Source organism: Tamandua tetradactyla, chromosome 1, assembly GCF_023851605.1.
Source record: "Tamandua tetradactyla isolate mTamTet1 chromosome 1, mTamTet1.pri, whole genome shotgun sequence".
Taxonomy (NCBI): Eukaryota; Metazoa; Chordata; class Mammalia; order Pilosa; family Myrmecophagidae; genus Tamandua; species Tamandua tetradactyla.
The window spans coordinates 99957317-99985227 of record NC_135327.1 but is presented as its reverse complement, the minus strand read 5'-3'; the positions used below and the strand labels follow the sequence as shown (position 1 = coordinate 99985227).

The window sequence follows — 27911 nt, the reverse complement described above, 5'->3', positions numbered from 1 at the left end:
TCAACTCCCTTTCAGGATCTCTCATATATCTGAGTGTTAAAGGTTTTTAACTTTAAAGTCTCTACAAAATGTATATATGCCTGGGAGGCTTCAGACCTTTTTAGCTTATGGTTATGTTATGAGTTAACACTTTGGTAGAGAGTGATTAAGAAACAGATGAGAGGGAGTCAAAGTGGGAAGAGGACCAATTTTTGAATGGAAAAAGGGACACTAAAAAGGGAGGTTGGCGTGGAAGACGTGGCAAGAACCTAAATAATGTGCAAACACAATTATTTTGCTTTTCGAACCTGAAATATTCAGAAAAGCTTTTTTTTTTTTACGTACAACATTCAGTATAATGTAAACTGAAGTTGATATTATTAGTTTTCTTATTGTTTGCTGATGTTCCTTCGCAGATAATTTATAGAGGGCACTAATCCTGATGGCCAGGGAACCGTCATTGTTCAATAACTCCTTCTGTCGTAATGATGGGTTTTCTACCTCTTTTCCTAAAGCCAAATTATGGCCAAATTACCGTGGCAATTCAATATTTAAATTGATTTTGTGGAAAGTCTTTCTAAAGGCTTAAACAGAGTCTAATGAGATTGTATTTGTTTCCCCTTAAATACGTTATCACTTCCTTTGAAGAACATTGTTGCTCTGTGACACATCTGGACGCAGAAATTCAGGACTGTAATTTTTTCTTTTTTTGCATGGGCAGGCGCCGGGAAACGAACAGGACTGTAAATTTTATACCACAGTCTTTAAAACGGCAATTTTGGAAACATGGCTGGCGGGCCCCGAAACAATCTGAACCTTCTCAAAACCACTTACATTTCAAGAGATGGACTTGGTGAAAAGCGCTCTGCAAATACTCCATTTCCTCTGTGTCCACATTATATGCAACACATTGCACTCACTTGTCACTTATTACTTTACAAGTAGACTTACAGCTCAGGGAAAAGGAAAGACAACAAGGGCAAGGCTTGTGGAGGGCTACAAATAGCGCCCAAGTGGGGCGGAGTTGTACTTTGGAAGAGAGGTTCTCTTTTGATTGACCCAGCCATGGCTGCCAGGTAGATGCGCGCGCTCCCTGTGTGCTCAGCCGGCTCCTCGGAGCGTTCCGGGCGGACCAATCCCGGGGCGGGCCGATCGGGGGCGGGCCAATCAGACGGTGGGCCAATCGGGGTCGGGCGGGAAGAGGCGGGGTCGGGCCAGGAGGAGGAGCTGCGCGAGGGCGGAGGCGTGGCTCCCACGTGAGGAGGGGCGGCCTAGGAGAGTGGAGGAGTGACCCAGCAGAGAGGAGGCGCAGCCGGGGCGGGAGGAGATGCAGCCGGGCCGGAGGAGGGGCGTCCAGTGAGGGGGGAGGGGCGGTTCAGCCCCGAGAACCGGTGCCCGGATGGTTCTAGCTCCTCGGTTCTCCGCTTGCGCACTGGGGACGGGCTCAGGCTTCGAAGTGCGGGCATCTTTCTCTTCTCTGCGGTTCATGGAGCGGCTGACGTTACCTCCGGGCGGGGCGGCGGCCGTGGACGAGTACCAGGAGTACCGGAGGTGAGGCGGCGCGGTTCCGGGAGGCGGCGCGGCTCGCAGCGGCTCGGGTGAGCGAGGAGGACGGGCTCGCTTGCCTCGCTACTTCAGGATCCCGTCCTCCAGGTGGGAGGAAGGCTGATGGCACTGCTAGGGCACCCGACGGGCGAGCACTGGGGCTTTCGGAATCCTAATTCGGGCTTTAGGAGAAGTTTAGATTAATTTCACGTTCCTTCTTTCTGTCATTAAATATTGTAAAGACACGCAGTTTTACTCAGTGAAGTTTTTTATTCATTAAGTTTTTTCCCGAGGCTGTTTAAGAATCTCTTCTACTTCCCCATTTACCAAAAGGGATTATCGGCTCCAGATTTATGCAAAGGTATAATTGTTATCACTGAATGACCATAGAAGCCATATATGTGCAATACTCGGCGCCCACGAAAGTTAGCAGATGCCAAGATTGCACGTTAATTCAGTAACAGCGTGAGTTGTGAACTTCCAAACGTGCTCCAAGCTCCGCGGTGCTGGTTTTGGAAAACGACCCCAGTGGTGCAGTTTTAGTGCCTCTGGGCACACGCCTCTCCCGACACAGGAAACGTAGCCTTCCCTCTTGCCCTGACAAAGGTTGACGCACCTGCGGCAACGTATTTTTCTTTTTGGTCTCCAAAGAGAGGTTTTTGAAAGTTGGGAAACTTAGCGAATGGAGGGAGACTGCCGGCTTGTGCGGGACGAGAGCAGGAGGATGTGTGTGTATATGTCTGGACCAAACGGGCCCCCCAGCTGACTGCACTCCCTCTGACCACCGCTGGTGTAATTTTTAGGAAAGGACAGAACTGCCTGGGAATTGTGAGCCAGAAAAGCGAGGCGTGAGTGTGAGCAGTTTGTAGGTCACTCTCCATCCACTGTTCAGGTGGGTCCAGGTAGCCCCGGAAGTCCTGTGATAGTTAAAGTTTCCACTCAGCCCTCTGGGCAGAGCTGCTGTTTTAGCCTCCAGGTCTCCAGAGTTTTTCTTTCCGGTGGGTGTTGGGGGTAACTGATAATTTCAGTATTTAGATATGTGGATTGTGAACCTTCAGTTGTAGTCTCTTTGCCTGGCTGGGAAAATGTTAGTGGGGAGCATGGTGAGAAATTATTTTTGCAAGCATAAATAACCTGTAACATCTTGCTATAAAAGAGATTATCAGGCTTTTACGATATCAGGATTTGGGAAAGGTGAAGGAAAATAGGATTTGAGTGCCTAGATATGAAAGAATGGGGAAAGTTTCAAAAAGGTGAGTCTAGGTAAAAAAACAATCTTATTTTCCTCAGTTATCTCTGATTTGGTCTTGCCTAGATGCTTGGGTGGGAGGCAGTTGGGTGGGGATGGTACTCAAAAGTATAGCAAGCTTGCAGAACCTCAGAACCACTCCAGATCTACTAATCTGAATCCGTATTTGAACAAGCTCCTTGGGATTCTGTAAACACAATAAAGTTTGTGTTGCACTGGTTTACACTCTTCTCCAAACCTCTCTCTCCTATCTCTTCCTATCTGCCTGTAGTACTCCCTTTAGTATTTCTTGTAGAGCAGGTCTCGCATTGTTCATGAACTGTCAGTGTCTGTTTATGAGTATTTTAAACTCTCCCTCATATTTGAAGGACAGTTTTGTCAGATAATATAATTCTTGGTTGATAGTTTTCTCTTTCAGTATATTTAATATAGCATACCACTGCCTTCTCACCTCCGTGGTTTCTGCTTAGAAATCTGTGCTTAGTCTTATTGAGCTTCCTTTGTATGTAGTGGATCACTTTTCTCTTACTGCTTTCAGAATTCTCGATCTTTGGCATTTGACAGTCTGATTAATAAGTGTCTTGGAGTAGGTCTATTTGGATCTGTTCTGTTTGTGTTATGCTGTGCTTTTTGGATCTGGAAATTTATGTCTTTCATAAGAGTTGGAAAATTTTTGGTGATTATTTCCTTCATTATTGTATTTGCTCCCTTTTTCTTCTCTTCTCCTTCTGGGACACCCATATTAACTATATTCATGTGCTTCATGCTGTCATTCAGTTTCCTCAGGCCTGCTCAGATTTTTCCATTCTTTTCCCTGTCTATTTTTTTGTGTGTAGGATTTCTGATGTCCCTGTCCTCTAGTTCACTAATCCTTTCTTCTGCCTCTTCAAATCTGCTGTTATATGTCTCCACTGTGTTTTTCATCTCTTCTATTGTGCCTTACATTCCCATAAGTTTTCCCATTTGTTTTTGCAAGCTTTTGAGTTCTTCTGTATGGTCACCCAGTGTCTTCTTTATATCATTTCTTTGCTGCAGTTCTATAGAACATGTATGTGGTATGACCTTTCTTTAAAGATCTACATTTGGTGGGCCACAGTGGCTCATTAGGCAGAGTTCTCACCTGCCATGCCAGAGACCTGAGTTCAATTCCCAGTGCCTGCCTATGCCAAAGAAAGAAAGAAAAAAAAAAGATCTACATTTATCTTAAAGTCTTTCCAGTACCTATCAGTATATTCTTGGTAGAAATTAAGTGAAATAGCCCCAAATTTCTCAGAATAAAATGTCCTTTATTTTTTAACTGTTGTGTGTCTAAATTGTTTCAGTAAGGGATAAGGTTTTGATAATTTCATTACTTCTGAATTGGCTTTTATTTTCTTCCTCAGCTAAGGGCTAAGACATGTGGAAAGAAAAGTATGAATTGCTATTCTAGTTTGCTAGGTGCCAGAATGCAATATACCAGAAATAGAATGGCTTTTAAAAGGGAAATTTGGAAATTGCTAATTTACAGCTGTAAGCCCAAGAAAATGTCCCAATTAAAGCAAGTGTATAAAAATGTCCAAATTAAAGCAAGGATATAGAAATGTCCAATCTAAGGCATCCAGGGAAAGATACCTTGGTTCCAGAAGGCCGATGACATTCAGGGTTTGTCTCTCAACTTGGAAAGGCATGTGGTGAACATGGCAATGTCTGCTAGCTTCCTCTTCAGGCCTCTTGCTTCATGATGCTCCCCGGGAGGCGTTTTCCTTCTTCATCTCCAAAGTTCGCTGGCTGGTGGACTTTGTGGTTCTCTTGTCCTTCTGTCATGGTTTTGCAGCTTTCTCTTCTTATTCTCAAAAGGAATTCTCTCCGAAATGTCTCCTTTTTTATAGGATTCCAGTAAAGCAATCAAGACCCAGGTAGAATGGGTAGAGACACGTCTTCATCTAATCAAGCTTAATACCTATAACTGATTAAATCATACCTTCACGGATATAACCTAATCATCGAGTTTCCAGCATATAGTGCTGAATAGGAATTAGAAGAAACCATTGCTCTTGCAAGACTGATTAAGATTAAAACATGGCTTTTCTAGGGTATGTAAATCCTTTCAAATTGTCACAATTGCACAAAATATTAAGTAGTATCTTACAAACAACACTTTTTATAACTTTTAAAGGGAATTAAAAAAATCTCTTTATTACAGGACACTTTAAGAAATACTACAGAGAACTCCAGTATACTTCCTACTCACGTATGCAGATTTGTGAACTTTTAACATTTTGCCACATTGATTGTATTATTCTGTTTGGTACATATCTATCTTCTAAACATTTGAGAGTAGATTGCGTGTGTCATGCTAATGTGGGGAATTTTTAACCAAATGAATAAGTAGTTGTGGAATATTTTCACATATTAAAGGTTATATAACAATGAAAGAATATAAAGAAATTTGCAGAACTGACCTTTCTTCTACCCTTCGTACAAGTTTGTAGCCACATTACAAGATAAAACAATGAACTGGTCAGATCAGAAAAGAAGTCCAAACAATGTTATAATTTCCAAGCCTTATTGTATTTTAAATAGGGTTTTTATTCTCTGTCCTTAGTGATGAACATCACCCTTGGTGTTTACTGTGCCTGGAAATATTTCCTAATGGTAATACGAAACCATAGTGATTTGTTTGACATTTGGAAAATTATACCACTTTTCAGTAAATGGTGCTGGAACACGTGCATATTCCTGTTGAAGGGAGGGAGAAGAATACTGTCTCCTACCTCAAATAATAAATTCTACTCAATGGCAGAATTTTTGCCTGCCATGCCAGAGACCTGGGTTCAATTCCTGATACCGGCCTATGCCCAAAAAAAAAAAAAAAAAAAAAAAAAAATTCTAGATGGATCATACCTAAATGTAAAAGCTAAAACTATTAAGTTTAAAACTATAAAGCACAGGTGAATATCCTCATGACCTCAGGATAAGTATAGATTTTAAAGTAGATATGAAAAAGTATCCATGAAGCAATTGATAAATTGGATTTCATCACAATTAAAAACTGCTTAGCAAAAGATGCCATTAAGAAAGTGAGAGGCAGATCATGGAGAGGGAGAAAATATTGCAGTACCTATGTCTGACAAATAACTCAGATCCAGAATATATAAAGAGCCTCTACAATTCAATAAGAAAAAGACAATCCAAATTTTAAAATGGGTCAAAAGATTTGAACAAGTGCATCATGGAAGAAGATATCCAAATGGTCAATAAGTGTATTGTTCTGTTATTACACATCAGGGAAATGCAAGTTAAAACTGCATTGAGATACCGATAAATAACAAATAGACATAAGTCACCATGGTTATAATTGAGAAGACTGAGGCCAAGTGATAGCAAGGGATTAGAGCAACTGAACTCTGATCTATTATTGCTGAAAGTACAAAAGGCATAACCAGTTAGAAAAGCTGTTTGGTATGAAAGGTTGGTGTTTTCATGGAGAAAGTTCTTTAATTTTGAATAACTTCTTTTGTTTCCTTGCCCAGAGAGGCCACTCTTAGTTTCTTTTCATAGAAATAGTTGTAGCTTAATTTTTCTCATAAAATTTTGGGTTCTTCTGGAATTTAAAAAAATGATGAACCTGACTGCTCAGCACACAGATATGGGTTTGGGCTTATGTAGACTCAAGAGTCTTTTTAGGTCCCAGGGTTTGGGGTTGAATGTGAGCATTAGTTATGTTGGCTGCTGCATTGATCTTTTTTTGTAATTTCTTTTTGGTGTTGGTACTTTTTTTTTGCTCCAAGCTAGGTCAATAAATTTCAGTGTACTAATACAAGAAGTTCATTGGTATGGGTTCTAGTTTGCTAGCTGCTGGAATACAACACACCAGAGACAGATTGGCTTTTAATAAAAGGGGATTTATTTCATTAGTTCATCAGAGGAAAGGCAGCTAACTTTCAACTGAGGTTCTTTCTTATGTAGGAAGACACAGGGCAATCTCTGCTGGCCTACTCTCCAGGCCTCTGGGGTCCAACAACTTTTCTTGGGGTGATTTCTTTCTGCATCTCCCAAGGCCTGGGCTGAGCTGCTTGGGCTCTGCTACATTGAGTCTCTCATTTAAGCACCAGCCAATTAAGTCAAACATCATTCATTGCAGCAGGCACACCTCCTAGCCCACTGCAGATGTAATCAGCAACAGATGAGGTTCACATGCTCATGTCCACAGAACTATAACTAGGCATCTTCCCCTGGCCAAGTTGACAACTGAATCTAACTACCACAATATGGTTTCAGATTCCTAACCTTTAAGAAACTACCACTTGTCCTCTAGTTTTGGTTATAGCAAAGAAGAATATCTCAATTATCTGAAAAATCTATTAAGATGCTTTCTTTTCAAACTAATGATCTCTGTGAAGCCAGATATTCTTCACATAAACCAAAACAACATCATAACAGTTTGAATGTGGAAGTAAATATGAAAATACAGCAGTTTTCTGTTAAGGCAGACATGAGAAAGATTTACAAAAATGTTAAACAATGCCATTTTTAGAACTGAATTATTTTTGTTTAGAAAAAAATAATTTTCATAAAAATGTAATTTATGCTAACATTATGTTAACATGTAAAGTATAATTCATTTTTAGATGAATTAATAAATACTTTGAGAATGTATATTAATCTCTAATATGGTGAATATTGATAGAAATCCTCCATAAATAAAAGCTCTTTTGAAGAACTAGATCGCGAGAGCAAATAGTTTGAGAATTGTTGCCTTATAGTAAATTTCTTATATCACTGTATTGTTATATTTTTGGTATTATTTTTATAGGAGGCAAATGTTAGAACTTTTAGCATTTTAGGCTCTAGCTTTTGATGAAAAGAATGAGCATGTGTGCTTCAGAATCAAAAGAGAAATTGAAATGAATACCTGATAATTCTTTGGTAAATACTGTATCAGTAAAGTCAGATATTATGAATTGAGCTTCTTATTTATAATCTTCTTTCAAATGTGAATCAATAGTTTTATGACCTTTTTATGTAATTTGGCTATGAACATGTGCCTAAAGAAAAAGATGAAAGTTGAAGCATCCTTTCGTTTGACCATACAGGTGTAGTTTAATTTTGGAGTTTAGTATTTCTAACCTGGAAAATATTTTTGTTATAGAATTGTTGGTGAGGATGATGGAGGGAAACTTTTTACTCCTGAAGAATATGAAGAATATAAGAGAAAAGTTTTACCGATGCGCTTACAGAATAGATTATATGTGAGCTGGCGCTCACCAACTGGAATAGATTGTAAACTTGTGGGCCCAGAGACCCTATGTTTTTGTACACATAGGTAAGATATTTTATTGCTAAGTTTTCTGATGATTAGAAACTATAAAACCATACCAGAGCATATCTTCCTTCTATAAATAGTACTATTTGTAATGATGACTGAGAAACATTTAGAAATAGGCCTAGTATTTAATTTACTAAGAATTATATAAAGTAGTATAGGTAGGCCAGGGAGCAGAGTCTACCTCTACCCCCCAGAGGGCAAGGGAGAAGACAGAGCTCCCTTTTTTTAAAATTTATTTAAATAACGTTTTTCATACTCCTAAGTCATGCTTCTATTTTAAAGAATCTATAGTGCTAAGTATGTTAAGGGAATGATATGTCTTTTTATATTAAAATTCTTCTAAAATAACTAAAATAAATATCTAAAATGGTGAAGATTTGACCAAACAACAAAACTAAAAGAAATACTCCATGTAATCGGGCTTCTTTTCACCTTACTAACCAGATCACCAAATGGTGAAAATAAAAAAGAATCACATTTGCTTTTGAAACCTCATATTCACATTTAGGGTATAGAAATTGTCATGTAAAAAAAAAATAGTGCATATGTGTATATTTCTTTCTTTTAAATTTTTTTTAGGTATAAGCAACATAAAACTGACTTTGAAACGGTTCCACAGCAGCATCCCATTCATCTGCCTTGCCAAGTGACTGGCTGCTTGTGCCGGGGCTACCTTTACGTCCCTTTGAATGGTTCGCAGCCCATTCGCTGCAGGTGTAAGCATTTTACGGATCAGCATAGTGCTGTGCCGGGCTTTCTGTGCAATGCATGTGAGTTACAGTATTAATAAACAAACAGATACAATAATGTTTTTATTTCTTTAATATTTATCATGACTTTATTTCAGTTTGGGTCATAAGAGTCAATATTAAAATAAAAATTCAGTGGATAGATGGTCTAAAATTTAATTCTTTTGGAAAAACAGTTATTTGTATTCTGTGCAATTGTAACCTCTAATCTCATACAATTCAAATAATGTAAATAAACATAATAGATTTGAAAGAATCTCTAGACTTGAACTGTTTCAAATTTTTTATTAATGGGAGTTTAATCAACTGAATTCTATTTAAAGATTTTTAAAAAGCATTTTTTAGTAAAAATAAAATTTGATTGGATGGTAGATTATTGTGTTTTGCCTAACACATAGGCTGATAAGAAAAGCAAAATCTAACATGAAAGTTTTAACATTTCATATGTTATAGTAAGGATACTATACTTACCTTAGCACCTACACCTAAATCACAATTCCCATCCCATATGCCCTTTTGTTTGATCATCCTTTTGAAAATCTTGTGAAGTAGATAAGGTGTTAGTCTGGTAGTTTTTTTCAAGAGACAGTCATTTCAGTTGTTTTTCTTAGTAGTGTGAGTTGAGATAATTGTGTGTAAATATGTAATGTCATTTTTAATGACAGTGGCAGGAATAAATGTGCTTTGCTGGCTTAGTAGGGAAGTACTTACATGAAACTTCTTTACTTATGTGCATTGCTTCCCATATACATTTGTCAGAAGTGTGAATGAGTCAATGTTTTGTCAGTAAATGCTATATACTGACCCTCTTTCCAATACGACTTAAAAAAAAAGGCTTTACTGATGTATAATTCACATAACTACAATTTATTCTTTTAAGTATCCAATTTAATAACTTTTAGTACTTTCACAAGATTGTGCAACCAGTACCATGATCAATTTTAGACCACTTTATTATCCCAAAAAGAAACCTCATACCCATTAGCGGTCACCCCGTATTTCTCCTGCCCCTAGCCCCACTACTCTCTGTCTCTAAGGATTTGCTTATTCTAGATATTTCATTTAAGTGGAATCATACAAATGTGGTCTTTTGTGACTGACTTTTTCATTTAGCATAATGTTTGTAAGATTCTTCCATGTTGTAGCATGTATCAGTATTTCTTCCTTTTCATTGCATGATTTCTGTCTCTGTGGGTTTGCCATAGAGAATGGCTTTTTTGGAGGGTTAATCCACGTTATCTCTTGGCCTGGTGCTGTCCCTGCCATACTTGCCTCTAAAGCAGTATTTGAAGTGTAGTTCTGCATTTCTCAGGAGTCTCCATTGTTTAGCACAACTTCTTTTAGCCTTAGTTTTTTTTTTTTTTCCAATTTTTTTTTCCTGCTGCTTGTTCTCTTATCACTTTACAGCCCTTCAGAAGTAAGAGCAGTGGCTGGGAGGGTTTTAGGGGTAGATGGTAAGAGTTACAAGAGGACAGAGAATCAGAGACCCTTTGGGTGGCTTTCCCAAGCTAACTGTCCTTAGGGCAGATAGCTCAGTCTCTGTATTTTTAGAAAGTTAACTCACTTTACACCTTGATTCAGGTTCCAAGTGTTCAGGATTCCATAGTTGCTTCACTTGTACTTGTGGTCAGCCTGCATATGCCCATGAAACAGTAGTGGAAACTAAGCAAGAAAGACTATCTCAGGGAAGACCAGTGGGACAAGATGTTCCTTATGCAGCAATGGGAGGATTAACCGGCTTCAGCTCACTGGCAGAAGGCTACATGCGATTAGATGACAGTGGAATTGGTAAGTGATGAAGTGTGAAATGTAAGCTTGTCTTACTGTTTTTGTGTGTTAACGATGGTGAAGCCTTATATTTGTTCAGTGCCTTAAGTTTAATGTTTTCTCATTTGATTTTTATTTAAAGTAAGGTTTATTACATATTATTAGGATATATATATATATATTCATTATCAAAGTTTTAGAAAACATAAGGGAAAAGATAACTCTTACCTCCAAATTTCTACCCAAATCTCTGTGCCCAAATCCATTGTAATGGTTGATTAATTCTTTTATTTGATGAAATATAGTTTACCTGTTACTGATTATATGCAATTGTTGTTATAACCTTCTCACTTTATTAATATATGGGCATGTGTTCACATGTCTGTATGCACATGGGTGTGTAAACATGTAATCACACCCCCACATGCATAATATAGGCACACATATACAGTCTGTACATATATGTGGGCACACATATATCCGCTTGCATACATATCTTTTAAGTAATGTGGGGCAAGTTTCATAGGTTATATTTCAAATGTTTGAAAGTAGCTGGATCCTGAGTGTTGAGTAGGATTAAGGAAAAGATATGTTCCCTAAGTACTTTAAAAGCTTCTTTGTGTGTGGATTTTTTACAAGTATATATTACTTTTATTTTTCATTAAATATTACATAGCTATAAAGGAATATTTTCTTATTTTAAAAGATTATAGGATAGTACAATTTGCCCTCATCAATTGATATGTGTGTTTTCCTTTTTTAATATAATATTTTATAGTTTATATATATTGTTTAGTTTGCTAAAGTGGTCAGGCTGCAATTTACTAGAGATGAACTGGATTTTATAAAGGGGTTTTATTTAGTTACAAATTTATTAATTTGGGAAGACACACAGCAATGTCTGACAGTGATGTCTGTTGGGCTTCTCTCCCAGCTTCTGGGTTCAAACAGTTTTCCCCGGGAGGGTTCTTTGTGCAATTGAAATTCATATGCTGACTTAAGTGCACAGCAACAGAACAACTGGGCACCATCACCTGGCCAAGTTGACACCTAAACCTATCTGTATATATATATACCAATTTATCTATCTAACTATTTATCTATCTATATATACACACACACATATACATATATATACATACATTATTTTACTTAAAAAATTTTTAAAGACCTATTCTGTCAGGACACACAGATCTACATTAAAAAATATTTTATTGTGGTAACATATATAACTTAAAATTTGTCATTTTAACCATTTTTAAGTACACAGTTCAGTGGCATTAATTACTTTTAAACTGTTGTGTTGCTATCACCACCTTCATTATCAAAACTTTCTTATCACCCCAAGTAGAAAATCCATGCCATTAAGCAGTAACTCTATTCCTTCCTTCCCCCTGGCCCCTGGTAACCCTGATCTCCTTTCTGTCTCTATGAATTTGCCTGTTGTGGATATTTCAAATGAGTGGAATCATACAAGATTTGTCTTTTTGTGTCTGGCTTATTTCAATTAGCATAATGTTTTCACTGTTTTGTATATTGTGTGAGGTAGGGGTCCAGTTTCATTCTTTTATATGCAGACATTCAACTTTCCAGGATCATTTGCTGAAGAGACTATTCTTTCACCATTGATTGGTCTTAGCATCCTTGTTGAGAATCATTTAATTGGTAATAGATGCATAGATTTATTTCTGAATTACTTCATTCTTTTTAACTGCTGCATTAAAGAAATATATTCCACGTCATAGATATATTAATAGACCCATTTCCTTGTTCATGGCATTTAGGTTGTTTCCATTTTTTTTGCCATTACAAACAATTCTGCCAAGAAAACCCTTGACCTTGTCTCCTTGTATACTTGTGTAAATTTGCCTTGAAGGTAGATATACGGAGGTGGAATTGTTGGGTTGAAGTATGTGCACACTAAAAATTTTAGTATATTTTGCCTAATTGCCCTCCAAAAATACTCTACTTGTTTATACTTCTGGTTTGTTTTAGTTTACCTGTTTCTTCACGTTTATGCTAATCTTTTATATTACCAAACTTAATTTTTTGGCAATGTGATGTTTGAAAAGTGTTATCATTGTTTAAAACATTTCCCTAGTTGTTACTGAGAAGAGGTCTTTAAACGTTTAATGGGCTGTTTCTCTTTCTGTACATTGCCTGATGCTTTTTTCTTTTTAATCTTGTCTTCTAGATTTATAGAAAGTCTTTTATATGTTACACAAACTAATCCTTTGTTATTTGTTTTTCAGAAATTTTCTCCCAATCTTTCACTTATCTTTTAGTCTTTTTTTTTTTTTAAACAATTTTTGAAGTTTGGAGACAGGCCTTCCCTGCTTCAATTTTATAAATATATTCTCCTTCATTTTATTTTAATTCTTAAGGTTTTTTTTTTTAATTTTTTTTTATTAATCAAAAAAAAGAAAAGAAATTAACACAACATTTAGAAATCATTCCATTCTACACAGGCACTCAGTAATTCTTATTATCATCACATAGATGTATGATCATCATTTCTTAGTACATTTGCATCGATTTAGGAAAAGAACTAGCAAAACAGCAGAAAAAGATATAGAATGTTAATATAGAGAAGAGAATTAAAATAATAATACTAATAAAAAATATATATATATATATAAAGGAAAAAAAAACAAAAACAAAAGATACAAACAAACAAACAAACAAAAAACTATATTTCAGGTGCAGCTTCATTCAGTGTTCCAACATAGTTACATTACACTTAGGTATTATTGTGCTGTCCATTTTTGAGTTTTTGTATCTAGTCCTGTTGCACAGTCTGTATCCCTTCAGCTCCAATTACCCATTATCTTACCCTGTTTCTAACTCCTGCTGGTCTCTGTTACCAATGATATATTCCAAGCTGATTCTCGAATGTCGGTTCACATCAGTGGGACCATACAGTATTTGTCCTTTAGTTTTTGGCTAGACTCACTCAGCATAATGTTTTCTAGGTCCATCCATGTTATTACATGCTTCATAAGTTTAGTCTGTCTTAAAGCTGCATAATATTCCATCGTAGGTATGCGCCATAGTTTGTTTAGCCACTCGTCTGTTGATGGACATTTTGGCTGTTTCCAACTCTTTGCAATTGTAGATAATGCTGCGATAAACACTGGTGTGCAAATGTCCGTCTGTGTCTTTGCCCTTAAGTCCTTTGAGTAGATACCTAGCAGTGGTATTGCTGGGTTGTAATCCATTCTGCCAGTCTATGTCTTTTGATTGGGAAATTCAGTCCATTAACTTTTAGTGTTATTACTGTTTGGAAAATATTTTCCTCTACCACTTTGGCTTTTGTATTATATATATCATATCTGATTTTCCTTCTTTCTACACTTTAGTCCATACCTCTCTCTTCTGTCTTTTCGTATCTGACTCTATTGCTCCCTTTAGTATTTCTTGCAGAGCTGGTCTCTTGGTCACAAATTCTCTCAGTGACTTTTTGTCTATAAATGTTTTAATTTCTCCTTCATTTTTGAAGGACAATTTTGCTGGATATAGAAGTCTTGGTTGGCAGTTTTTCTCTTTTAGTAATTTAAATATATCATCCCACTGTGTTCTAGCTTCCATGGTTTCTGCTGAGAAATCTACACATAGTCTTATTGGGTTTCCCTTGTATGTGACAGATTGTTTTTCTCTTGCTGCTTTCAGGATCCTCTCTTTCTCTTTGACCTCTGACATTCTAACTAGTAAGTGTCTTGGAGAACGCCTATTTGGGTCTATTCTCTTTGGGGTGTGCTGCACTTCTTGGATCTGTAAATTTAGGTCTTTCATAAGAGTTGGGAAATTTTCAGTGATAATTTCTTCCATTAGTTTTTCTCCTCCTTTTCCCTTCTCTTCTCCTTCTGGGACACCCACAACACGTATATTTGTGCGCTTCATATTGTCATTCAGTTCCCTGATCCCCTGCTCAAGTTTTTCCATTCTTTTCCCTGTAGTTTCTGTTTCTTTTTGGAATTCAGATGTTCCATCCTCCAGTTCACTAATTGTAGCTTCTGTCTCTTTAGATCTACCATTGTAGGTATCCATTGTTTTTTCCATTTTTTCTTCTTTGTCCTTCACTCCCATAAGTTCTGTGATTTGTTTTTTCAGATTTTCTATTTCTTCTTTTTGTTCAGCCCATGTCTTCTTCATGTCCTCCCTCAATTTATTGATTTGGTTTTTGAAGAGTTTTTCCATTTCTGTTCGTATATTCAGCATTAGTTGTCTCAGCTCCTGTATCTCATTTGAACTATTGGTTTGTTCCTTTGACTGGGCCATATTTTCAGTTTTCTGAGCATCATCCATTATTTTCTGCTGGTGTCTGGGCATTTGATCAGATTTCCCTGGGTGTGGGACCCAGCTGGTTGAAAGGTTTTTCTGTGAAATCTCTGGGCTCTGTTTTTCTTTTCCTGCCCAGTAGGTGGCGCGCATGGCGCCGTCTGTCTGCGGGTCCCACCAGTAAAAGATGCTGTGGCTCCTTTAACTTGCCAATTCGAATCTTGCAATCGGCCCGGGAAACTGCGCATGGAGGGGGGTCGCCGGCCGCCGCGCCTTGGGGGAGTGCCGGTCCAAATTGCCCAGCTGGCCCGAGACGCCAAGCGTGTAGGGAGGGCCCCACTATCCAACGTTCCCAGTCAGACCGGGGAGCTACGTGCGTGGAGGGGACCCCAGTCGCCAGCCGCTCCAGCCGGGAAAACGCGCGCCCCTCGGGTATCTCACCGCAGCGGATTCTCCCTGCCCGTTCAGCCGTTCCAGAATGGGATACGCTGTCTTTTTGGTCTCTGTCGTGGCTCCGGGAGCTGTTTCGTATTGTTTCTGTTTCTTTAGTTGCTGTTCTGGAGGAGAAACTAAGACCCGCGCGTCTTAATAAGCTGCCATCTTCTCCGGAAGTCCTTTGTCTAAATTTTGCAGTATTTTTAAGGTAATTTATTAGAGGAAGTACATCTGATAGAGTGCTTCAGAATCATGTAAAAATAGTTTGTTTCTTATAACTGAGAAAATAATAACTAATGATTAAGAATTATTAAAGAAAACAAACTCAATTTATCCTTAAGTAGGCATAATTCTTTAACTCTTATAAAGTCATTACCTTAATGGGAAGGTGTTTCATTCTTAAAATAATGTAAAGATGTCTTAGCAGTAAACAATTTGGGTTTTTTTCAGCAATGTAAGATAGTTTTATATTTCCCTAGTCCCAGAACATCTTTAGTAAGTCAGGCAATTTAAATAATGATTTAGATTAACATTATTTTTCCTTGGGAAGTGGCTAATTGGTAAAAAATTGATTCCTTAGAAGTTCCATTTTTTTCTATAATTCAATTACAGCACTTATCATGTTGCATTGCTATTCATGTTTTTCTTTTTTTTTTGTTTTTTATTTTTTAATTTTTATTGATAAAACAACATATAAGCATATACATTCTTTTTTTTTAAATTTTTTTATTAATCAAAAAAAAAGAAAAGAAATTAACACAACATTTAGAAATCATTCCATTCTACAAATGCACTCAGTAATTCTTAGTATCATCACATAGATGTATGATCATCATTTCTTAGTACATTTGCATCGATTTAGGAAAAGAACTAGCAAAACAGCAGAAAAAAATATAGAATGTTAATATAGAGAAGAGAATTAAAATAATAATACTAATAATATATATATATATATATATATATATAAAGGAAAAAGAAAAAAAACAAAAACAAAAGATACAAACACACAAACAAACAAAAAACCATATTTCAGGTGCAGCTTCATTCAGTGTTCCAACATAGTTACATTACACTTAGGTATTATTGTGCTGTCCATTTTTTTTTTTTTTTTTTTTTTTTTAAGGAAAGACAGAGAGAAGGAAGGAAGGATAGAAGGAAGGAAGGAAGGAAGAAAGGGAAACATCTTTAAACATTTTCTTGTTTTATTGTATTTTGTTTTTCCGTTTTTTGTTACATGGGCTGGGGCCGGGAATCGAACCGAGGTCCTCCGGCATAGCAGGCAAGCACTTTGCCCGCTGAGCCACCGCGGCCCGCCCTGTGCTGTCCATTTTTGAGTTTTTGTATCTAGTCCTGTTGCACAGTCTGTATCCCTTCAGCTCCAATTACCCATTATCTTACCCTGTTTCTAACTCCTGCTGGTCTCTGTTACCAATGATATATTCCAAGCTGATTCTCAAATGTCGGTTCACATCAGTGGGACCTTACAGTATTTGTCCTTTAGTTTTGGGCTAGACTCACTCAGCATAATGTTCTCTAGGTCCATCCATGTTATTACATGCTTCATAAGTTTAGTCTGTCTTAAAGCTGCATAATATTCCATCGTAGGTATACGCCACAGTTTGTTTAGCCACTCGTCTGTTGATGAACATTTTGGCTGTTTCCATCTCTTTGCAATTGTAGATAATGCTGCTATAAACACTGGTGTGCAAATGTCCGTCTGTGTCTTTGCCCTTAAGTCCCTTGAGTAGATACTTAGCAGTGGTATTGCTGGGTCGTAATCCATTCTGCCATTCTATGTCTTTTGATTGGGAAATTCAGTTCATTAACTTTTAGTATTATTACTGTTTTGATAATATTTTCCTCTACCATTTTGGCTTTTGTATTATATATATAATATCTGATTTTCCTTCTTTCTACACTTTACTCCATACCTCTCTCTTCTGTCTTTTCGTATCTGACTCTAGTGCTCCCTTTAGTATTTCTTGCAGAGCTGGTCTCTTGGTCACAAATTCTCTCAGTGACTTTTTGTCTATAAATGTTTTAATTTCTCCTTCATTTTTGAAGGACAATTTTGCTGGATATAGGAGTCTTGGTTGGCAGTTTTTCTCTTTTAGTATTTTAAATATATCATCCCACTGTCTTCTAGCTTCCATGGTTTCTGCTGAGAAATCTACACATAGTCTTATTGGGTTTCCCTTGTATGTGACAGATTGTTTTTCTCTTGCTGCTTTCAAGATCCTCTCTTTCTCTTTGACCTCTGACATTCTAACTAGTAAGTGTCTTGGAGAACGCCTATTTGGGTCTATTCTCTTTGGGGTGCGCTGCACTTCTTGGATCTGCAAATTTAGGTCTTTCATAAGAGTTGGGAAATTTTCAGTGATAATTTCTTCCATTAGTTTTTCTCCTCCTTTTCCCTTCTCTTCTCCTTCTGGGACACCCACAACACGTATATTTGTGCGCTTCATATTGTCATTCAGTTCCCTGATCCCCTGCTCAAGTTTTTCCATTCTTTTCCCTGTAGTTTCTGTTTCTTTTTGGAATTCAGATGTTCCATCCTCCAGTTCACTAATTGTAGCTTCTGTCTCTTTAGATCTACCATTGTAGGTATCCATTGTTTTTTCCATTTTTTCTTCTTTGTCCTTCACTCCCATAAGTTCTGTGATTTGTTTTTTCAGATTTTCTATTTCTTCTTTTTGTTCAGCCCATGTCTTCTTCATGTCCTCCCTCAATTTATTGATTTGGTTTTTGAAGAATTTTTCCATTTCTGTTCGTATATTCAGCATTAGTTGTCTCAGCTCCTGTATCTCATTTGAACTATTGGTTTGTTCCTTTGACTGGGCCATATCTTCAATTTTCCGAGCGTCATCCATTATTTTCTGCTGGTGTCTGGGCATTTGATCAGATTTCCCTGGGTGTGTTACGCAGCTGGTTGAAAGCTTTTTCTGTGAAATCTCTGGGCTCTGTTTTTCTTTTCCTCCCCAGTAGGTGGCGCTCGTGGTGCTCGTCTGTCTGCACCGCAGTCGGCCCGGGAAACCGTGCGTGAAGGTGGGGGTCGCTGGCCGCCGCGGCTTGGGAGAGTGCCGGTCCTAATTGCCCAGCTGGCCCGAAACGCCAAGCGTGACGGGAGGGCCCCGCTATCCAACGTTCCCAGTCAGGCTGGTGAGCCACGTGCGTGGAGGCGACCCCAGTCGCCAGCCGCCCCGGCCGGGAAAACGCGCGCCCCTCGGGTAGCTCACCGCAGCAGATTCTCCCTGCCCGTTCAGCTGTTCCAGAATGGGGTACGCTGTCTTTTTGGTCTCTGTCGTGACTCCGGGAGCTGTTTCGTATTGTTTCTGTTTCTTTAGTTGCTTTTCTGGAGGAGGAACTAAGACCCGCGCGTCTTACTAAGCCGCCATCTTCTCCGGAAGTCATCATCATGTTTTTCTTTTACATGACTCTTTTGAAAGTCTGGGAGGTTTATTCCAGAAAGTAGAACCTGTATCTGATTTGTCTTCTTATCCCCAGCATCTAGAGATATGCTTGGCACATTTTGGGGGATCAATGAATGATGTCCAGATGAATAAATGATCAAATTTCATCTGGAATAGTGATGATAGTATAATATGTTTTACTCAGGAAAAGAATACCAAAGTTGATTATTTGGTGGACTTGAGGAAACCTACAATATTTTCTGGTCCATCTTCACTGGGAATCTTGCAAAAAGTCATGTCTGCAATATATCTTTTAGGAAGCCAAGTTTCTTGCAGAGCTGGACAAGGTTTTTGTTTTTAAGTTTTGCTTTTTCCTATATCTTGAACTTATTTTTTGTGAAAGTGTAGGATACGTTTGTCTAACTTCAGTTGTGTTCCATTTGGTGGCCAGTTGTCCAAACACCATTCTTTCCCAAATGATTTGAAGCTTCACCTTTATCATAGTCTCTCATATTCTCTATTTTGTGCCATTGGCCTATTTGTTTATATGTTGCCAGTATTACACAGTTTTAATTATTATAGCTTCATAGTGTGTTTTGATATCTGGTATGGTAACTCCTGTTTGTGTTCTTTTTCAAAATTGTCTTGATATTTTTGGGCATTCTCCCTCTAATTTTACAACTAGCTTCTTAAACCCTGTAAACAAATCCTTTTGCAGTTCTCATGTTTGCGTGATTGGGGTTCCTGCAAGGTTCTTAGAAAACCAAATAAGCATGGGAAAACATGATGATGATTGCAGCTTTGTGTGCTGGGTGTAATTCCAACTCCTTTACATATACCATTTTGTCCTCTGTTAGGTAGGGGCTATTATCCCATTTTATAAATGAGGAAAATCAGCATGGTGAAGTAAAGCAGTTTACCCTGTGTCATTCAGCTTGTAAGTAGTAGGGTTGGGTTCAACCCAGAGATTGTTCTGGGCTGCTTAGTCTCTTTTATTTTTGTCATTTCTGTGCAACTACCATATGGTTTTCATTACTATAACTTTATAATAAATTAATTAATATTTGTGAATTTATTTTGTTATTTTAGAATTTTCCTGATCTGTTAATTCTTTCAGAACTTTGGCATCATTTTGTGAGGTTACAAAAATATTCTGTTATTTAATTGAGATCACGTTGAAAGTGTATTCTAGGAATGATTGTTGTTTTTTAAAAAATCGAGACTCTTCATTTATTTGTCCTCTTCTAAATAGAGTTCTGAAGTTATCTTCTTAAGACTTTTGCATGGCTCTTCTTAAGTTTGTTCCTAGGTATTACATCTTTCTTTTGGCAGCTATTATACATGGACCTTTTTCTTCCATTTTATTTTCCAACTGATTATTGTTTGTTTATTAAAAAAGCAACTTTTATGCTGCTTTATTAAATTTTTATTGTAACATATATAGAACTTAAAATTTTCCCTTTTAGCTACTTGCTATTAAGTGTATAATTCAGTATTAATTATATTTATAGTATTGTGCTGTCATCACCAAATCCATTACTTTTTCATCATGTGCTGCATTTGTTGTGGGTTATACTCCTGAATCTTAGGGTGTTTAATAATCTTTCAGTGATTTTTGCAAATTATTTTAAAAAACATTTTGTATTAGTAGGATACCTTTGTTAAAGTTGTAAAACATATAATTATAACATTAATTATTCATAGTTTACATTAGAAGTCACTCTGTGTTGTACATTCTATGTTTTTTTAATTTAAACCTAACATACATTTTTGCATTTTTGAAGTAAGTTACAGAAATAAGATAAATCAATGATGTTTATCATTCATTTATAATAAGATGGCTAAAATTATAGCTAATTTATGAAGCCAAGGCAATGATAAAAGCATATTTTTCTGATAAATCTATGTGTGTGTGATGTATGTGATATGCACTGGTGTGTGCATATCAAATTTTGTTGTTTGGCTTTTGTGAATAATTAATTTAAAATATTAAGAATATAAGAATTATGTTCTTGATAGTAGGAATTCAGCAAATGAAAAATATATAAACAACTAAAAATAATGGATCTGGCTGTTAGGATATATTTTCTTTTTTTCTTAATAATAGAGAGAAAATATTAAACATTTTATATCAAGATAAAGATTGATTTTAATTAAAATATATACTTCATGAGATTACTTGATAAAATAGTTTTAACTGCTTTATTTTATAGTACATACAGAATTTGAAGGAATCACCTAACATATTTATCTGCAGTTTTTGCTGATTGATCTTGAAAAATTTGTCAGTCCCTGAGAACATTCTCAAATGAATTGGAATGACTGAGCAATTGTCTCACACTGTTTACATTGTAAGATAACACTAAGTTTTAAACCAATAGACTAAGAATTTATATCCTTTCCTTTACCTATATAGGGGTGGCCAAAAGTGGTGTGTGGGAGGTGATGGTTTGTGAAGCTAGAGCAATTACAAATTTTCTCTGTAGCTTCCTTCTTCTTGGTGTAAAAGCCAATGGATGTAGCAGTTGGTCTTTGTAGTTTGTGGTTTGGAGTTGTGGATGTTCCCTTGTTTCATTTAGGAGTTTTCTTTTTTATTTTTCATACTTTTTAGATGAATGTTTTTTAGATGATTTTCTAGTAAGTAATAGAGTAAAAGTACACGTACTCTACTCTCTTCTAGTAGAATTTACTTATCTTGTGTGTCTTGCTTTTGATAGTTATATGACTGTATATCTTTTCTGACATACATTTGTATTAGTGCATAATATTTTGTTCTGTGACAAAGTCTCTGAGAAATGTGCTGAAAAGTTCAAAACTACTTTTATCTTTTTGCTTTTGTGTGACAGATAAAATTCTAAGTAAAAATTTCTTTTTGTTCTACTGAGGTTCTAACTTATTTCATATTAGAAATAATTTGATAGTATCCTTACAAATAGAGATTTAATTTTTATTTTTCATATATTTTGTTTTTCTCAGGTGTACCTTCAGTTGAATTTTTAGACTCTTCAGTCACAGCCATGGATCACCCATTTCTAAAAGCATTTCTGGCATCATCTAGTCCTCAAGCAAAACTAACAGATGGTAACTGAATTAAATTGAGGAAGTATTTTTGGATGTAGATAATAAAAATATAGAGCCTTGATTCATTTTTCTAGGCGTCTCTCTTTTTTCCAGTTTTACCTCAATTAAATTTCAAGTGAATCATTGTCATTTTACTTTTGTATTTCCTTTGTATTGGCCAGGCACTGACAAAAAGTAAGCAACTTCATTTTGTTTTGGGAAAAATTACTAAATCTCAGATTTATGTGGGTTCTGATAATAGTGTAATTTTGTTTTAAAACTGGATTCTGGGGCATCTTGTTGCTCTGAGCTGCTTGAATAGGAGAGCCCTCTAGGGCCTCGGTCCTTTGGGCTTTCTCACTGGGCATGAAGTCCAGTGTAGTCAAAAGTTAGCAAGATTGATCATTTCTTAATTAAGAGAAAATAGACTTCATTTTCCAGCGGTAGTTCTCTATTTACTGAAACAAAAAGAAGAAACTTTGAAGGTATGTGTACTGTTTATGAAGTATTTAATATTTAAAAATATTTTTAAATGATAATTTTCTTTGATTTATTCATATTTTCATATACCCTGACATTTTTCACAAGGGATTTTAAGGTTACTTACAAAAACAACATGCAATGAAGTAATTAGAAAATATAGATAGAAGTCAGACATCAAAACCAAGAAAAAGGACACAATTGTGCCACCTTTCAGGGTTGCTATAATTGCTGCATTAAGCTTTATTGTTGACTGAGTGTAATGGTAGTCAAGGCACAAAGGAAGATGAGATCAATTTAATTTTTACTATTAGAAAGGAAAAAATATGAGTCTCTCAGTGCTGACAAAAGTTATGCCAATGCTGGTGTATTAGTTAGGGTTCTCTAGAGAAACAGAATCAACAGGAAATATTTGTAAATATAAAATTTATAAAAGTGTCTCATGTAACCGTGGGAATGAAGAGTCCAAAGTCTGTAGGGCAGGCTGTGAAGCTGACGATTCCGATGGAGGGTCTGGACGAACTCCACAGAAGAGGCTCTCTGGCCAAAGCAGGAAGAGAGCCTGTCTCTTCTGAATCCTCCTTAAAAGTCTTCCAGGGATTAGATTAAGCATCACTCATTAAAAAAGACACTCCCCTTGGCTGATTACAAATGGAATCAGCTGTGGATGTAGCCTATGTGATCATGATTTAATTCTATGAAATGTCCTCATAGCAAAAGACAGACCAGCACTTGCCCAACCAAACAAACAGGTACCACCACCTGGTCAAGTTGACACATGAACCTGACCATGACAGCTGGATTTTAAAGAAATTTGTATAGTGACCCTCAGTGATGCAGTGATCAGTGTCCTCAAAAACTTTTTCCCCCATCAAATGCAGCATATGGTTGCTCATTTCTGATGGCCACCTTTGACAAAAGCCAAATGCACTCTAATATAGGAGAGTCTGTCATAGGCTAAATAAATAAATTGTTGAAAGAGTATGATTACATTCTGTGGCGATTGTTTAAAGTTCAGTGATTTTTGTGTTCCTGGTTGAAAGTGAATCCATATGCTTCAGAAACCAGAAGAACAGCTGGTGAGATTGATATTCTGTTCTGGAAATGAAGAGATTCAACCAAGATGTTCACCTCCAAAGAAGGTGAACTTTTCCATGGAAGTAGACTCTTGGGGTACTTACTTAAAAAGAAAATCAGAGTTTTCCTCCTTGAAGCAATTTTAAATTCTTTCTAGCACATAAACTACTGCTTGTTTGGTTTTATAAATCATGGAAAATATCATGTAAAGTGGCTAAAATGATTTTAGTTTTGAAAAATTTCAAAACAGGTAATATCACTTATGGTTGCCTTTACAAAGCCACAATAGTTTAATAATTACTTCTGTGCCTTATCTGATATAGAGTAACATCGATTTCTAGTTTAGATATAAAATGTGAAAAGTAGTTGAACGAAACTAAATATGCTCTTATTTGAAATTTATAATATGAACCAACTGAATATTTGAAGAATGTTTGCCAGTGAAAATTATTTTTGTCTTATACCATTGTTTCTAAGAAAATAACTAGGTAGTAGTACCAATTATTCATTGAGCTCATTTCTACTTTGTAAAATAAAACATCATCCAGTAGGAGGAAAGCTGTCTTTTATTATTGCTGGGGAATTCATAATTATATACATTACTTAGATGTTTTTTCCTTATTAGTAGGTACAAGTAGTCAAGTTTCTTCCTTAAGGAGATCTGAAGAGGACGACATGGTTTTCTTTGAAAGACGATACCAGGAAAGGGTAGGTCTTTGAGGAAATGTGCTTGTGTAAAGCATTTCCTTGCAACAAAGACACCATATAATGATTATATATTGATTGTGATTATTAAGAATAATTTATAAAGTCTTTACTTATAGCTGGTAGTAGGCCTTGAGGCTAATTTGCAACAGTTTAGACAATTAATGACTCATGATATATAATTCACTAGTTAATTCATGGAGGGCATAAAGATTGATTAAATCTACAAATAAGTCAATAATAAACAACCATCAGATTTGTAAATTCTATGTGTCTTGAATTCTTTAATATATAGTATTTCTTCTTATAGGCTTTTTTTTTCTTAAATACAGATCTGTACAGATTTAAGTTAAAATTACCCCATAGCCTTTAAGAAACAGAACAGTAAATATAAACATAATTTCCAAACAATATCCAAAGCTCAACAACCACAGTATTGGTGTATTTACTACTTTCAGTAATGATAATTTTCATCAATTCTGTACCAGATTATAAATTCCTTGGGGATAAGTATGGCACTTTATTCAACTTCCTATTTTCCCCAGCATCTAGTGTAGTTCCTTGTTCATAATAAGTTTCTAATAAATATTTTTGGAAAATTGAAAACATTAACAGAGATATGATTGATTTTCATGTTCATGCATGCCAAGTAACTTGTACTGTTGAGTGGTGGAGAGTCCATGCCTGAGGAGGGCTCCGTTCATGTTATGTTGAGAATGTTTCATGGCATATTTGTGTTTTTGAATTTTGTTTGTTTCTGTGTTGTTAGATCAAAGAATACTGGCTTGATAAGGTATGGGGGATGGTATTCCAGCCGTATAGTACATTCCCCAAAGTGCTTTCCTTATGATTCTTTTAAAATTGCTTTATGGGTATTTATTATCTAACTAGGTAATAAGCTCTATGAAAGTAAAGACAGTCTTTTCACTGAGGTTGTATCGTCTATGACTCTTAAATAAGAATTTGTTGAGTAACTGAAGGTGTGGAAAAGGAGAACATTAGATGAATCCCAAGAGTAGAGGAAGTGAGTTGAAAACAGATCAGCTTCATTGCCCTAATGAATTTTGTATTAGAGGGGGTAATCCTGGAATGTGATTTAAAGCAGTACTATCCAATAGAACTTTCTGTAATGGTGGAAATGTTCTATATATGTGCTGTAGCCATTTGCTATGTGTGAATATTTAAGTTTAAATTTAAAGAAAATAGGATTAAAAATTGTTTCTGCAGTGACACTAGGCCTATTTCTTCATTGTTAATAGCTACAGAAGTTAGAGGCTATCTTTTTGGATAGTGTAGATATAAAACATTTCAGTTTTTGCAGAAAATTCTTTTGGAATGCTCTTTACTAAGGGAAAGAGGTAGTAATAGGATGTCAAGGAATGAGGTAGAATGATCAGAGTGATGAAAGAAAAGTAAAAAACAGCCTTATCATCAAGAATCAAGGATGACTTAATCAAATTAACCCCTACTCCTAGAACATACACATTCACAGTTGTGTTTCAATTTTTCTTCATAGATTTATGGGAGATTGGGTTCTAACTCTTTCTCTCTCTCTCTCTCTCCTCCAGAAGCCTGGGTAGTATTGACTACCTGGAAAACTTGCCAATAGTGCTTATTAGTAGGAAGATAATGAGAGAAGTTCTTGTATGTGAATGTTTTAGCAGAATATACCTGGTCCATCCAGATGGCTAACTATAAGTAAATCTGAAATTTATGGGGATTTATGAGATGTAGCTTATAACTGTCCAGGTTGTGTGACTTGAATTTATGGATTTATGAGATTTAGCTTATCAATTCCCCAGCCTATGTGATAAATGAAGTGTAAAAACTAAAAAGCCCAAACCTAAACAACTTCCTCTGAGTTGGTATGTACCATACCTATTAATAGTACTAGTCAGTTTCTCCAAAACCAAGGTGCAAACCATTGAGGAAAAAGGGACAAATAGGAGACTGTGTCTGATGGGTTTAGGACCCATCCAGAAAGGAATGCTGCATTTGTGTCTTGTAAAAAAAAAAAAAAGGCTTGTATTCTTTGCTGATCATTAGTAACATTTGGTGTAGGAAAGAATCTAGTATGAGCCTAGTATGTGCTTTGATAATTCAAGACTTTGTGGTGACATGGTTTACCAACTTATTTTGCATATTATTTAAGAGTTGCTTTGTTTTATTTCAGACTAAATTATTTTCTTCCACTGTGGATGATCTCTGGTTTCATTTCTTAAGAAAAGGGAATTTATTCAGCAAACCGTTATGAAAGGTCTACTGAGTGCAAGGCAGTATTAGTGCCAGGAAATTTAAAAAAATTAAAAATTAAAAAATGAAGATGAGGAAGGTTATCTTTGCCCATAGGGATCTATATGAATGTATTTGCTAAGTACTATTTCCAATGCATAAAGGCTGTTTTGGCTTTTGTTTATTTTTTAGCTTCTTTGATCTTTTCTAATGTTATTCCAATCCAGCACTTGGTCTTAAATGAGAGAGGAAAGGGATTAGCATTTACTGAGTGCTTATTAAGTGTCTAGATCTTAGACACCTTCAGAACAACCTTTGAGAAATATTACTATGATCTTTTTAAAAATATGAAAATTTTTGACTAAATAACTTGCCCAAATGGTTTATAAACGGTAGCGGTTGGATTCAAAGCCTATTCATTGACATGAAAGCCTTTAGTCTTTGCCTTAGAATAAGTTGTCCTTTGGTGTTCCTTTGGGTAATCTGTTACACACTGTAGGAGTTATGCTTTCTGATTGAGGATGAAGAGGAGAGAGATGGGAAAAATGTGGAAGAGACAGGTGAGATTAAGCTGATTTTATTAGTGGAAATTTATTATTTATAATTTGATGGGATTGGGGAAGTTGGTTTTACAGGTTCCTCCTAGCTTCTTGGTATTATTTCCTATCACCCTAGAAGGAAGGACACCCTACCTTCCACGTGCCATACCCCTTGTTTTCTCTATCCTTCTCTTGTAGGGGTAAGGCCTCTGGGAATTTGTGTGTGTGTATGTGAGTGGTGGAAAATAAGGGGCAGGTGGGCTTTGTGCACCCTGTGATCTTTTATCCCTTGGGAAGGGTCTATATGAGTCTAAAAAAGCTAGACAGAGACTCCTTAGAGTATGGGTACTTATTCTTTGCTTCAGCTGCAATTGAGAAAGACAAGACCTTCAAAATGATCCTTGTGGAATGTACACACTAGATTTATAGGCAGTCCATATTCACAGATTTTCCAGCCAGATTAGGTGTATTCTATGACCCTATAGAAAACGTGTATAGTCTAGATGTAAGGTTATTTGTTTAAACATTTTTTCCCTAAATTTTAGTGGCAATTGAAATTAATTTCTTCATTTTCTGTCAAGTAATACTCATTTATATGTTATTTTTCTTAAAACTTTTCCATTAAATTGAAATCAAACCATATTTACAACATGTAAATGTGTCCCTTCAGCAATCAAATTTTGGCTTTAATATTGAACAGCTTAAAATTTAGATTCACTGCTAAAAAATCATGTGAAATAGTTGTGATACATAAGATATGAATCTAAATGAGGTGTGTACAAACTTTTTTCTTTAGGAAATGTTTTACAAATTCTTATTATGTCAATAAATATTTTGAATTTATAGACAAAAATGGGAAAGGCTGCTAAGCAGAAAGGAAAAGCACCGTTACCATCAGCTACAAAACCTTCATGAAGATTATTGAGGAAATTAAAGTCATCATACAAATATATCTTTTTCATGTTTATTTAAATATATGATATAGTTTTTATTCTTCCAATTTACTTCTTTTACTGTATAAAAATGTCTTACTGGTATGTTTCCTTAATTTATTTAAATGAAAATACTTTATATTGCTTTTATCAGAATTCATAATTT

At 36.1% G+C, this 27911-nt stretch overlaps 1 protein-coding gene across 2 annotated transcripts; it reads left to right on the top strand.

Annotated features, from left to right (window-relative positions):
• The first annotated feature begins 1266 nt into the window (after positions 1-1266).
• Positions 1267-27895, top strand: FAM221A (family with sequence similarity 221 member A). 2 transcript variants are annotated; one of them, XM_077121642.1, is made up of 7 exons: positions 1267-1530; positions 7905-8078; positions 8661-8851; positions 10412-10618; positions 21697-21801; positions 23963-24045; positions 27660-27895. In XM_077121642.1, exons 1-7 carry the CDS (start codon positions 1379-1381, stop codon positions 27726-27728), a joined length of 981 nt encoding a protein of 326 aa, XP_076977757.1. In that variant the 5' UTR covers positions 1267-1378; the 3' UTR covers positions 27729-27895. The 2 variants fall into 2 exon arrangements, with proteins under 2 accessions (XP_076977757.1, XP_076977766.1); XM_077121651.1 differs by lacking the exon at positions 1267-1530 and adding an exon at positions 4670-4845.
• The last annotated feature ends 16 nt before the right edge of the window (positions 27896-27911 follow it).

Coding starts and splice junctions, on each gene's coding strand:
- FAM221A (XM_077121642.1), top strand. CDS start 1,379: ATGGTTCTAGCTCCTCGGTTCTCCGCTTGCGCACTGGGGACGGGCTCA. Junction 8,079..8,660: donor CTATGTTTTTGTACACATAG/GTAAGATATTTT, acceptor AATTTTTTTTAG/GTATAAGCAACATAAAACTG. Junction 21,802..23,962: donor TCAAGCAAAACTAACAGATG/GTAACTGAATTA, acceptor TTTCCTTATTAG/TAGGTACAAGTAGTCAAGTT.